Source organism: Canis aureus, chromosome 27, assembly GCF_053574225.1.
Source record: "Canis aureus isolate CA01 chromosome 27, VMU_Caureus_v.1.0, whole genome shotgun sequence".
Classification (NCBI taxonomy): Eukaryota; Metazoa; Chordata; class Mammalia; order Carnivora; family Canidae; genus Canis; species Canis aureus.
In genome coordinates, this window is record NC_135637.1 from 26,452,963 (window position 1) to 26,466,381 (window position 13,419).

The window sequence follows — 13,419 nt, forward strand, 5'->3', positions numbered from 1 at the left end:
GGAATTTGCTGCTGCTGGATTTGGCTGTCACCTTTCTGCTCCAGAGTTGGCTTTCTCCTGGTGAATCCCAGCGCCAGAGAATCTGCATGTCCTTTTGAATCTGTGCCCTCCCCCGCTCCTTCATTTTCAGTATGTAGTGGAAGAGAGGAAGTATAACATGATTTTAGGGCTTGCATTTCAATTCCACTGCGTTTTTATGGGACATGCAGAGTCTCCAAGCCTAGAGTTATTAGGTTAGTATCTAAAATGGGTTCAGCATTGTGGGTCTTATTGTTTAAAATGGATTAGGCAGTCCCCCTCCCACCTTCCTTTCTCTTCCCTCGGGATGAGTGGATTGAGGCAAGGCCTCCAGAGACTAGTTGGAGGAATCCTGGCGCTCTGATTAGTTTTGTTCTCCCAGCTTAATTGTAGAGCTTCCTTTCTCTCATCATTGATAGCCGAAGTGGCTCTTGTGTCCTGCCCACCCCCACGCCACCCTTTTTTGCTTTAGGAACAAGATTATCACAATGCAGCCTTGTGAATCAATTTTCTCTATGTGCTGATGAAAGTGTAATTCATTCTTAATCAAGCAGCCTTGCTGCTGTAGGCTCCGTGCCGGAATACATTTAGTTACCCTCCCATCACTTTGGGAAATGATTCCCCCAAAAGGACTTTTAGAGGAGAGCTGGAATGGAAGGAGAGTTGGCAGCCAGCTTCTGTTGTGTTTTTCCAGCAGGGGGCACTCTTGGGAATGATGCTGAAAGATCCTTTGGAGCTGGCCAGCCACATTCTGCTGGGGGGTGGGGGGCAGGCTGGGAGGGTTTGGTGAGCCATTTCTCAGAAGTGGACAAGTGCTAAATCATCGCATCTTGATGGGCTGCCTGAAATGCTTACCCAGTGAGTAGGAACCAGTTGAGTCTGCATCTGGCGTGCATGCCTGGGTTAGGGAGAACCAGCTGGGCACCTGATCCTGCTAAGGCTTAAGAGGAGCCAACCTCCTGTCTTTTTAAGGAGACATATATGTCTCCCAAATCTGAACTTGTTGAGATTAGGTGGATACATCCAGTGGTCATACCACACACAGTTGTGATAGCTTGAAGAGGTGTAACTCTCCAAGTGGCTCCCTCTCCTGCCCTTTCACAGCCTGGTGGCTGTCACAAACAACTGGCAGTTTGATAGACAAAGGAGCAGGAGGAGAGGTGACTCCGCCAGTCTCCAGGCTGCTGGCGCTGGGCAAGAAGAAGGGTCCAGGCCCCACAGGTGGATCAGAGCCTCTGTAAGGGGAAAACCAAGTTGTATAGATCGCAGCAGGGCAAGCAAAGGAAGTTTGTCTCCTCAGAATGGAATTGGATTAGTGACAGACGTGAACAGCTGGTTCAGTCAAGAGAGAACTTAATTCCTCCTGTATTATTCACACGGCTGATTTTAATCAGATGTGAAGAGACAGCTAGCTGGAAGAGAGAAGCAGGTCAGCCCAGTGCCTGGTGAGGAAACTTCATGTTCTTTTAGTCATCTTTAGGGAACTGGCAAGAGCACTGCAGGTTGGGGGCTTTGTGCAGGGCCCATGTGATTTACTGCTTCTCGCGGGAGCTGGGCATGACCTCCAGGAGCTCTATGGCTTGTCTAGATTCAGCGTGGCTTTAGAACGATGCATGGCAGACGTGGTCAACTTGTGTTCAGACAGAGCTCTAGCCGCTTATCCTCAGAAGGAATCCAAGAAGGTAGACCGGAGTCCGCAGGTCCCAGAACGATACAGCCGTTGTCCATGAGGCCATGCTTCTCTACCCATGTCCTGACGCTTTTCTGCTTCACCTACTGAAATTGGGAGGAGACTGCTCCGGTCAGGCTTGGAGATAAGCCATGGCGGTGTGGGCATAGACCTCACACCCTGTGTACTTGGGAAATTACCCTCGCTCCTAGAGGCGGTGCCCCCCCACCCCAGCAGGTCAGGCTGGAGGGTTGGAGGGTGAGGGAGGGGTATTGCTGGGCCATCAAAGGGAGTGCTGGGTGGCGGTGGGGAGCTCGTGAGACTGGCTTCAGATCTCACAGTGTGACCCACAGGAGAGAGGTGAGGGCCTTCGTCAGGCCATCTCTGTGGTGCTGTGCGGAGAGAGCTAGGCCTGTCACTGAGCAAGAAGGCAGACCAAACGTTGACACGGACTCGTACACCTTAGGGCATGGGAGGGTAGCAGGGAAACCAGGACGCTGGTTGGCCGGTGTTCATGAGCACACAAAGACCCACAGAGGCAGTTTGTTTTATGAAGGCCTCGCTTTGTGCCATTATCCTCTGAGCCCTCCCCTACTCTCTTATGAATACCTCCTGCCTGTAGCTGTACAGTAAACGTGACAGTCAGTAGGCCTTCTAGAAACAGCAGGTGGTGACACATCCCACAGGTGAGAGGAACCAGGCAGAGTGCAGCTGGGAGCTGCTGTCGGCAGTGCTGGGGCGGCCCTCCTGACCTCTGCCCCTGGGCTTCTGAGTCCTCACCCAAAGGAAAGAAGCCCAAGGCTTCTCCTTGCAGAGCCTCATCTTCAGTGCTTCCCCACCTGCTTTCCTGCATGAGCATAGGGAGAGCCGGCTGGCTCAGGAGGAGGACATTTTGATGTCTAAGATAAAAGATGCTGCTGAAGGGGGGACCAGGCAGAGGCTGGGGTGCTGACTGGAAGGGTTCTAGCAGCAGATAGTGCGCTTGTGGAGGTAATTTCCTCAGACAGTAGAGTCCCTAAGGGAACTGGGTCCACCAGGAATCACACAGTTGTCAGGTGTGCTTGTGGGCCGATGCGGGAGGCTCCCAGTGTCCTCAGCACCAGCAGTCTTGTCAGCCACCTCTTTCTGGTGGGTCTGTCTGGCCCTGTGGCAGCCCAGTGCCTTATGGAAGATTGTGCTGCTCTCTCCTCCTGCCGAGGCCATGTGTCTGCAGTGCTTGCCTCCTTCTGTGTGGCCGGAGTATTTGACTTTGCTACAAACCTTTCCATGGGCTGGGGTACAACTCCTGCTCTTGCAAGATAAGAGGTCAGGCTGAGCCCCTGCCATGCAGTGTCAGGTGGGGATCCAGGGAAGCATCTTGCCTACCCAAGGAGAGCTTTGCCTCCCAGCAAACACATGCTTGAGTAACTGGAATCTGGTGCTGCAGGAGCTGCCAAAACCTTCCCCTGGCACCTCGAGGGGACAGCCAGCACGCAACTCCAGTAGAGGATCCAGGAATTCTTGGAGTCAACGTTGTACAAACGGGCAGAAGGCTCTCAGAGGCCCCCGCAGCCTGGGCTTCCTGCCTAGGGAAGTGGCCAGGCCTCCTGGGGGCTGTGAAGGCCAGCACAGTGTGTGATCTTGCCTTCTGCACCCTCTCTAACCTGTACTCTGTCCTGCTCCCCCAATGGAAGGAGAGGAGTCAGAACTGGGGTTGGGGGGAAAAACATAGTGCTGTGATTAGTAATAGGAGCTGTTGAACTCTCAGTGCACATCATGCATGGTGCTGAGTGCTTCCCCAGTTATTCTGCATGTCCTCCTATAAGGAAGGGGTGCTACTACCCCTACTTCACGGTGGACAGCAGAGGCCAAGTGACCTGCCCAGGGCCATCTACCTGCCCCGTGGCTGAGAATCAGGCACTGTGCCGGTGTTGACTCAGTGTGTGGAAGGGCTGTATCTCCCTGTCCCCTGCAGGTGCCCTGTCCCCCTGAGGAGCCTACCTGAGGTCTTCTACGGGATTATGGAAGAAACCTGAGTGGAGATAATGGGTTTCACACCTTAAAAAAAGGGGGGGGGTTATTTGTTTATTTGAGAAAGAGAAAGAGAGAGTGCATGCATGAGTGGGAGAGGCAGAGAGAGAGAAAATCTCAGGCAGACTCCATGCTGAGCGCAGGGCCCAACATAGGGCTTGATCCCAGGACCCTGAGACCATGACCTGAGCTGAAACCAAGAGTCAGACTCTTCACCGACTGCACCACACAGGCACCCCTGAGTTTTATACCTTTTGATTTAAACTCTCCCTGAAAAGGATTTTGTCCCAGTGATTCTCAGGTTCTCTTTCTTCTTTCCTGGTTACCATTGAGTACCATTATCACAGAGCACGTAACTCCTGACCGTTCTCCTCTGACTGCATTTAGGGAGAAACCCATCTAAACTTGGCTCCCTCCTAGAGGGAGTTCTGCTTAAGCAAAGAAATGAAAGCTCTCTCCATTCTATTAGAGATGGGTTTTCCAGAGAGCTTCTGAAATTGGTTCCACTGAAGAAGACAGCTCAGACGCCTCTCTACACTTAGCTTGTTAGTCAGGAACTTCAAGGCCACAAGATTTGGCAGGGTTTAAAGAGTCGGCTCTCAAGCTGTCTCATTTGAGCACACTGACGCTGCCTGTGTTTGATGGAGAAGCGATAGGTTTTGAGGCTCCCTCCCCCACCCTTTAGAGAGCTGAGATAGTACCAAGGACTTTTTAGATTTAGAGACTGCCAGAGGTCGAGGGAATGGGCCAGACTATCCAGCCAGCTTCTGTGATTTAACTCTAGAGAAAAGAGGCTCAGAGAGGTCAAAGGTATCCACTGAGGCCATGCAGCAAGCTGGTGACAGAGGAGAGTTAGTGCCTGGGCCGTCTCAGCCCTATGTGGAGTTTTGCCATTCCCATGCATCAGACCATTTCTGTTAAGCCTACGTCTTATTCACTCAACAAACATTGAGCTGCTACTAGGTATGAAGCAGTAAGCTAACTGGGTTTGGGAAATATGAAGATGAACAGTACTCCATGTCTCCCTTCCCTGAAAACCCTGTTTTGTGAGGTCTAGGAACTGGATGTAGAACACACAGTCTCCCCCAAGTAGGTGATTTCTGGAGGGGCCCAGAGCAGGGCACTGGAAGGGGCCTGTGGTGGATGCTTCTGTTGGGGAAGCTACTGGGAAGTGGCCTCCTGTGTCAGGGGATGAGGATTCAGCATGTCAGGGTCACAAATTCTAGTACCTTTTCCACCCTACCAAGAGCTCAAGCCCTGATCGCCTCCCTCCCTTCTGCCCCCACCAGGTGCTCCTCAGGGCAGCATTCTTCCTGGGAAGGCCTTATAGTAAGTTTCCAGACAGAGCGCTGCCCCGTGGGCATGGTCCTCCTTGCCCAAACCAGTCCTATCTAGAAAGCTCATCGCCTCCCAGCTTGTAGATGGAAACCCCCTCTGAGCTGCTGGGTCATGGACAAGTCTGCTTTGGGGCCACCTGGGGAACAGCATTGGAAGGGTCTCCCTCCTCCTTGTCTGTCACAGGCCTGCCTTGCCTGAGGCTTGTATGCCAAGCTAGTCCTCTGAGCCCTGGAGAGGATGAGCATCCCCGGCTGACATGACCACAGGCAGGGCCCCACAGAGGCACATTAGAGACTCTTGTAGATGAGAATATGAGACTAATACAGTGTCCAGGGGATCTGCTGCCCTCTGTGAAAAGACGGTGATGACATTTTCCTGCTGACATGCTTCTGTCCACCAGCCATCCCTCCTGGCATGTCCTCATTTGTCACTTCCTAATGTGAGTTCCTGGGCAAATCTGGAAACTTACTTGGGATTGGGCGCCAGCTTCTTCAACATCTATCTGAGCGTCTTCCCTTTCACTCCAAACCAATCCCGAGATTAGTCCCCAGGGCAGGACAGCACCTGTCATGAAAGTAGAAATCCAGCCCCCTTTCAACTTCTTCTCTGCTTCTTTGCAGCTCACCTTGCAGAGCGCCAAGTCCCGAGTGGCCTTCTTTGAAGAGCTCTAGCAAGTACCCAGCCACCCCAGGATCTGTCACATCTGCTGCTCCTGGCACCAGAGGGATGGGTCAGACACCGTGGGAGTCATCATAGGTGGGCCGGCTGGGAGCTTCTGTGGAAGCTCTGGAACTTTCCCCAGCTGAGTGGAGAGCCCAACCCCCTTCATGTGCAATTGCCTTGAACTGTGACCTGCAGAGAGCTCTCTCGTGGGGTTCTAGTTCTTTTTAAAATGTTTAAATATTTGTCTTTCCTCATCCATCTAATGTGAGGTTCCATACTTCCTTTGTCAAAGGTGCCCTGGGGTGTGTGTCCCACTGTCCAGTGCTGACCTCCACAGCCCAGGGAAGTGGCTGTAGGGAGTGAAGTGCACAGGAGCCCTGGAGACAGGGAGGCGGCTGGTGCCACTGTCCCTACCCCACCCTGGGTTCAAAACATTCATCTCCTCCACTGGTGAGGACCTGGCATGCGAAGAAGTATGGTTCGCCCAAGCCCAGGCCCAGAGCGACCTGCCTGCCAGCCTGCCTGCTGCATATCATCGGTGAGCTGACCTGTGGCTCATGACAAGCCACACGATGGGTCCTCAGCCCAGGCACGCCTGAGGCTACACTCTGGCTGCCAGCTGGTGGGGAATGGGAAAGGCAGCTGGGACTGGGGGAAGACTTTAAGCAGGAGCTGTGATGACAGGCTGGCTGCCAGCAGAGGGGCTGGGAGGCCAGCAGAGCTGTGTAGGAATCTGCTCCATACCAAATACTCACTCCCCTCCTTTTGTCACCTCAGACCAGTCTGAGAGGCAGGCAGGAGCTGTGTGTCTTCCTCACCCCCCTTCAGCCTTAACCTTTCCTGCCTGCGGCGGCCAGGGAGCTCCCTGGTCACGTTGTAGTCAGCACTTGGTAGCCCGGCCAGGGTCCATTAGGGCTCTGAGGTCCCACAGGTACTCCTTGCTGAGGCCCCAGTCTTGTGGCTGACCATGTGCCAGCAAGCCCTTCCTAAGCCTTGATTGTAGTGGGCCTCCTTTTGGTGTTGCCCTTGTACACCAGGCGGCCCTTTATTTTATATTCTTCCTTGGGCCGTGTAGGTCCCTTGTGCTCCTCTCAGCACAAGCCAGATGCACAAGCCAAGTATCCACTCACTGTTGGTGCTCTCCACCTGCTGTACACAACTCCCTACCACCGGAGCAGCAGCAGGTCACAGAGCCACCTCCATGGGGCTATTTTCTTGTCCTTTCTTTTATCTGGTTTGGTGGTGCTGCTGTGATCCACCAGCCATTCAGATCCTTCTAATGGGACTGCTACATAGAGCAGGAGATAAGTCTGAACCAGCAAAAAGAGGCTTATTAAGTGAGGACATGTAAGGGCCTGGAGTTTTCCTGAGAGCAGGGGTATCTCTGGCCGTGCTGTGCGGTTTTGAGAAACTCAGAAGCTCACAAAAGATCCTGCCATCTTTCCACAGTCAGGCTGACCTAATGGTATCCCAGGCTAGCCACTCCCCTACTGGGCCACCTTGCCCTAAGGAAGCCAGCTGTGTGCATCACCCACTCCCCTTAGGACAAGCAGGGTGTAACTCTACATCTGGACACTAAGTGTGGATGGCTGTGGCTGAGTTTCCTTGTGTCTCCTTGTCCCTCAAAATAAGCCTCTTCCCCCAAGATGTCCCAGTGAAGGGAAGCGTTTGTAATGTAGGGCCTGGCTCTTGTATTGAGGCTCTGTCTCCCCAGGCTCACCACCCATCCTTCAGTTTCTATGACGAGTTACTTTCCTCCTGACCTGTAAATTTAATCTGTAGCAGTGGCTGTGGGCACAGGAGCATGGTAGTGGTTTATATAAATGTTGTCAGGCTTTTTTTTTTTTTTTTTTTTTTTTTTATTTAACTGCTGTGTGTGTGTTCCAAGTCCGGGAAATGCGGAGCCATGTGGCCACAAGGGAGCCAGCTGGCATCTGAGCTGTGGCAGGAGCACCCTCGGGCCCGAGAGCAGACTTGGGGAAGGGGGGCCAGGGAGCCTTGCTCATCCAGGAACACTTCAGCTCTCCTTGGAGGCAGAAGCTGGTGTGTACCTCCCAAAGAAGCCTAGGTGGAGAGGATGGTGGCCCTCAGAAAGGTCTTGAGCCACAGTGGAAGGAAAGGGAATGAAAGAGGAGCTTGGTTTTCAGGGACTTGTGCCTATAGCTCAAGTGACTGTGGTCTTTTCAAGTGAACACAGGGCATGGGAGCTTATTAAGTAAGGAAGCCTCTGAATTCCACTGAGAGCAGGGCCCCAGCCGCAAAGATTTCATTAGGAGCTCTTCTGACAGTTCTTGGGCTGCCCAGCTAGTGACACTCCGTGAGGCTGCACTGTTGGCCCTTAGCTGTTCTGCACAGACCACCTCGTTCATCCTGACTGAGGCCCTGCCTCAGCCCCAGCAGGGCTTTGACCTGTGGCATCCACTCAATTATGTACCCGCCAGACCCTGCTAGATGACACCCTGTGGCATTACATAACACTTCTTAAGTGACCATGTTTTGTAATCTTGGGGACCGGCTTCTCTCTCCCTCTCTTTTCTCTTTTAAATCAAAACAGCAAACGCAGGGGCTGACAAGCAGGACAGTGACCGAGTGTTGCTTGCTGACAGGGCTGGGGCGTTGCAGCCCCCGGAGGGGCCGCCTCAGTGGGGAGACAACCTCTCCCAGCTGCCCTGGGGCCAGGTAGGCCCCTCGTGGGCTTCCAGGGAAGCTCCATCCGTTTTCAAAGATGTCAAACCACACTTGTTCCAGTGGGGCCTGAATCTTGCTTCCCGTCAGGGCCAGACCATGGAAGGCTATTTTCTATTCCGGGGGATTGTTGTAATTTAAGTGATTGTTTTAATAAAAATTCTAAGCTGTCAAAAGTATCTCGGGATTCCTTGGTTTGCTTGTTTCCCAGCCATTGAGGTGGCAAGATGGGCTGGGTGGTAGGCAGGCTCTGAGGAGATGGGGCTTCCGCCCTCCCTGACCACTCTGGACTTCAACTTCAGCCCATGTTGCAGTAAGAGAAGGATCACCTTTTTCAGGCCAATGACAGCACCGCTTACAATACTTTCACCCGGGAACACCCTTTTCCCCCAGTGGGGCACTCAGGGTCTGGGAGAGAGCTCTGGACAGGGTCCCAGTGCCTGTCCTCAATTCCAGACCTGAAAACTAGTGCCAGACTGGGCAACCCCTTCAGGTGCTTCTGCTTTCAGGCACCCCCATTCTGAGCTCTGGAAGAGGGGGTTGGTAATGGGGGCTTGCAGAGCCAGTGGGGGCCCTGGGCACTGTCTACAGGACAAATGAGGCCTGTATTGTCACAGGACCACATGACATTCACACTTCAAGTTGGGAAGCATTGCTGCAGAGCTTATGTTTTTTTGTTCTGTTTCTATTTTTTCAATCAATACAAATCCTTTAAGACCACAACTACTATAAGACAACTCTATCTCAAATCATGCAGCCTAAAATGAAAGATTCAGGTGGCACAATGTGTTATCAGGACTTCTCAGGGACCACAGTGCTGTCTGCCACGTGTCAGAATACATTTCTGTCTCCATTGTACGTGCCAGTCATGAAAAAAAACCTATCAGAATACACAAATATTTCCAGGAGTTGGAAGATAAATGTAGATAATTTTAAAAATATATTCTGGAAAGATATGTTTGAAGTTGTAAAATTAGAAAATTGCAAAATTTGTAGACAACATTTTGTTTTAAATTTATAAAATTAGGGGCAGCCCGGGTGGCTCAGCAGTTTGGCACCGCCTTCAGCCCAGAGCCTAATCCTGAAGACCCAGGATCAAATCCCACATCAGGCTCCCTGCATGGAGCCTGCTTCTCCCTCTGCCTGTGTCTCAGCCTCTCCCTCTCTCTCCCTCTCTCTCTCTCTCAATCTCTCTCTGTCTCTCAGGAATAAATAAATAAAATCTTTTGTTTTAAATTTATAAAATTAGTAACTAATTAGATAAAGGCACTTCACTTATTTAAAATGTAGACTATGTTATTTTTAATGATTAGAAATAGTTTGATTTCCTATACAGTGCAAGCTAGAGAAAGTACTTCATACATACTGGTCATTTTAAGCTGCCCAGACAATATTTTTGCCTCACTTTTTAAAGCCAATCCCTGACCCCCTCGCCAAAGACAGTAATATGTTCACACAGATGCTGAACACTTAACTCCATTAAGTGGAGTTAGAACTAATAATAATATTACCTGGTATTTTGGTACTGGGGAGACCAGTTGAATTCTCTGCTTTTTTTTTTTTTTAAACTTCATTTTGACGGTGCTATAAACCCAAGGCTGCTGGCCAGACCTTTGTGCTTAGTAGTGCTTGCAGCCCGGTCCCACGGGGTCCCGGAGAGGCTCCCTCCGACCTCCGTGCCAGCACTTGGTCTGTTGCATTTGGTCCTCACCTGACAGTTGAGTGCCTGGCGGCTGTTCCCAGGGCTGCCCACCCCAAGAAGCCTTTGCGTTGAAGGAATGGATAGGAAGCCACCCACGTACAATGATGAATCCTGGCAGCAGGACTCTGGGTGCAAAGGTATGGGTGCAACCATGTCGAAATCTCATTTCTTGCACATCTGGGGAGGAGAAAGTTGAGCTGCCCCATCTCCCTCTGTCCCCCTCTCAGCCAGCCCAGGCCAGCAAGAGGCCAAGGGCTCCTTTCCCCTCTCGGCAGCCATGGGGCTCCCTGGCAGCCTGTCATTGCTGCATTATGGCAGGTTGCTGCGGCCGCAGTCTCGGCTCTGGTGGGGAGTCAGGAGCTCGCTTACAGGGAGACGGCTCGGTTCATCAGCCCCGAGACCTGCTGAGCTGACTCAGAGCGGAACCCTCGCCTCGTCCTCTCCTGGTGCCCACTTGATGCCCATCTCACTGGGGTGGCAGCCTCAGAATAGCACCTGGCATGCTGCCTCCGAGCCGAAGAAATCAAGACATCTCCTGAAGAGTGCCGCAGTCAGAGCGGGGAGCCTGCCTCGCCCTCCCTCCGAGAAGCCCTTGCTCCTGGCTGCCCCCTTCCTGCTGGGCCAGGGGCTCTGCTTCCCCAAGCCCGTTTCCCCCTCTGAAAAGAAGGTTGGCGATGACATCTCTGGGCACCTCTGGCATGTTGTCAGAATAACGTGGAAGACCAGAAGCAAAAAAATACTCAGATTTCTAAGAAAAAGAGTGAGGATATGTGGCAATTATTATCATTATTTACAAGTAATAGGGGAGCGGCGCTCATGAAGAAACAATTTTTTTTTTCTTTACACCCAGCCATGGAGAGGGCTAAAGAAACCACTAGCTGAAGTTCTCAGCCCCTTCTGACCTGGAACTCAGACCTGGGTTCAAATCCCTCCTCAGCGACTTGCCAGCCCTGTGACCCCAAGCCAAGTTACAGGGTTTTATGGGGATTCATAAGAGAGCTCCAAGCACAGTGCCACTCGGTGAGGGTGGCTCTTTACCTGGATGCTCCTTTGTGGGGGTAGGGGTGGGCATGCAGGGAGAAGCAGAGAAAAGAGCAGTAGTGACCCAGAGGAAGCCCTGGCTCTGAAGGGTCAAGCCCACCAGTGGCCCCCACGTGGGCCTCATCTCTCCACCTGCACGGGGAGCTTAATGAACCTGCATCTGGCCTGTTTGTCCTCGCTGTGTTTGCCCAGTGCCAGCTGCAAAGCCCCGGAGATGATAGATAACCCGGCTGGGGCTGCACGGAAAGGATGTTCTGGTTTTGTCACATTAATACCCGCTGCTCCGGTCAATAATTTACCGGAGGCTCAGGAGGAGAGAGGGGCTGGGTGGGCAGTGCTGGCTCTGCACCTGGAGCCCTTCCTGAGCCTGTGGGTGCCCGGGCTGTAGAAAACCCAACCACAGACACCAGGGAGGCACGCCAGTGACCTAATTTTCTCTTATCAGGCATAAGGAAGAAGTCCCCATGGAGTCTTGCCCATTTCTAATATAAATAATGTAATTCCCCCGCCTGCCTGCTAGGGGAGGAAGGGGCAGTCTTTGATCTGAAGGAATTAAGTCCGTAAACAAAAGGGAAGAGGCTTCGGAGGTGTCTCCTTATGGGCACCTGCGGTGCCATTTGCCCTGAGAGAAAGGAGTTAAACGCAGGCAAGTGAAGTGGATGGGGGCGGGGCAGCCTCCCGCCACTACCCCCACCCCTGGATCTCCCTCTGTCCCCCGCTGAGCCTAGAGACACCTTTCCTCGGTTCCAGCTGCAGGCCAGCCCATGTATGGTGTCCCCCTCCCCCTCCCTAGACTGGCCCAGCTGGGACCCCTGGCAATTTTCAATGGAGGATAATTCTGGGAGAAATATGTGTGCCAAATCTGCTTGGTCTGGGATATGCAGCTTAGCCCCGGGACCCCAGGCCCAAGGAGGACACCCTCCCTGTCCCTCTCTCTGCCACAGGATAAAGGGGCCTGTGGCTGGCAGAACCATCCAGACTGTGTCCCACAGAGGGCAACTCAGCCTTCCAGCCTGCACTTCAGGAGAGCAGGCCTTGGGGCATGGTCCTTTAGAGGCTCTCTGCTTGCCGCTATATGGCCTTGAATAAGTCCCTTTTCTCTCTGGGTTTCCAGTCCTTGGCTATAAGGTCAGGTTTGAACCAGAGGAACTCACACTCGCTTTCTTATTCCAATAGTCTTCGAATATCGAATATCGTATTTCTAAAGGAATTCCTCAGCTGATCTCCCCGGGCCTTTCCATGCAGCCCCAAGCCAGTTTCACTCTCCCAGGGAGCCCAATAGGAAGTGAGTGACCCCCCTGGTATCCCACAGGATCAATCACAGCCAAGAGCTGGACAAGAATGGGGTGCCCTGCACAGATAGCCAGGCTCGCCCCGGTCCCTTCGGGCTCCACGCTCCTCTGGCACAAATGAGGGACTGGCGATTGTGGAGTCGGCCCCCAAGTTAACATGCAGGGCAGTGGGCACCGGGCCAGGGGGCTGCCACCGCCACCCTGGGCTTTCCCACCGCCTCCTCCTGAGCAGCGCCCCGGCTCCTGGCAACCTCTGGAAGAGGATGAGGTGGCGGTAGCCGCGCCGCTGCACCGTGGCAGTTGCTGTGCCCTGAAGCCCATGGGGACTTCCCTTCTTTGCCCACGCCTACATCCCTCCCCCAGCCTTCTGCTCCCAGCCTGAAGTTCCTGAAGCTGAATCTATTAAGTCCTTCATATTAGCCAGCAAAGGGGGAAACAACCCTCTTTCATCTTAACTGGAGTGAATTTGCATTAACACCTGGGGAGTTCTGTTTGCCTTGAGAAAGCACATTGCTATTCTGGGCTGCACACGCTGCGGAGTTAGTCGCAGTATCCTATTCTTTTATTAATACGGCTTTTCTCTCCTCTGTCCTCTTTCCCATGGAAGAGAGAGAGCGGCTGGGGATGCCAGGGCTCCCCGCCCCACGTAGAACCATCCAGGGAAACTCGGGAAAGGGGGGCAGGGAGCAGGTGCCAGGTGGAGGGGCACTGTTTCCAGACAAGGCAGGCCTGTGAGCTGGTCCCCTGCTCTCTGAGAGGACATTCGGCTCCAGGGACAGCCCCCGCCCCAGGCCAACCCAGGACCCCCATCCGCCCAACCTGTGCTGGGGCCAGTCCGTGCTGTGCTGGGCGTAGGGTAGAGAGGCCCGAGGTCCGGTAAGGCAGTGACTGAGTAGACACCACCTTGGAGCACCTTGGGCAGTGAGGGAAGCCAGGAGATGCTGATAACTCGGGGATGGCTCCCATGGGGCTGAAGGGCCCCAGCAGGCACCATGTGGAAG

The 13,419-nt window shown here is 53.1% G+C and overlaps 1 protein-coding gene across 5 annotated transcripts in view; it reads left to right on the forward strand.

The window, feature by feature from the left end:
- The window catches only part of NF2 (NF2, moesin-ezrin-radixin like (MERLIN) tumor suppressor), a 78,876-nt gene extending 70,314 nt beyond the window's left edge, over positions 1–8,562 (forward strand). For all 5 annotated transcript variants that reach the window (XM_077874256.1, XM_077874257.1, XM_077874255.1 and 2 more), the window contains one exon: positions 5,656–8,562. Coding sequence is in view for 4 of the 5 variants with exons in the window: in XM_077874257.1 (XP_077730383.1) it covers positions 5,656–5,706 (51 nt within the window). In the remaining variant the exon portion in view is untranslated. The remainder of the gene's footprint in view (positions 1–5,655) is intronic.
- The last annotated feature ends 4,857 nt before the right edge of the window (positions 8,563–13,419 follow it).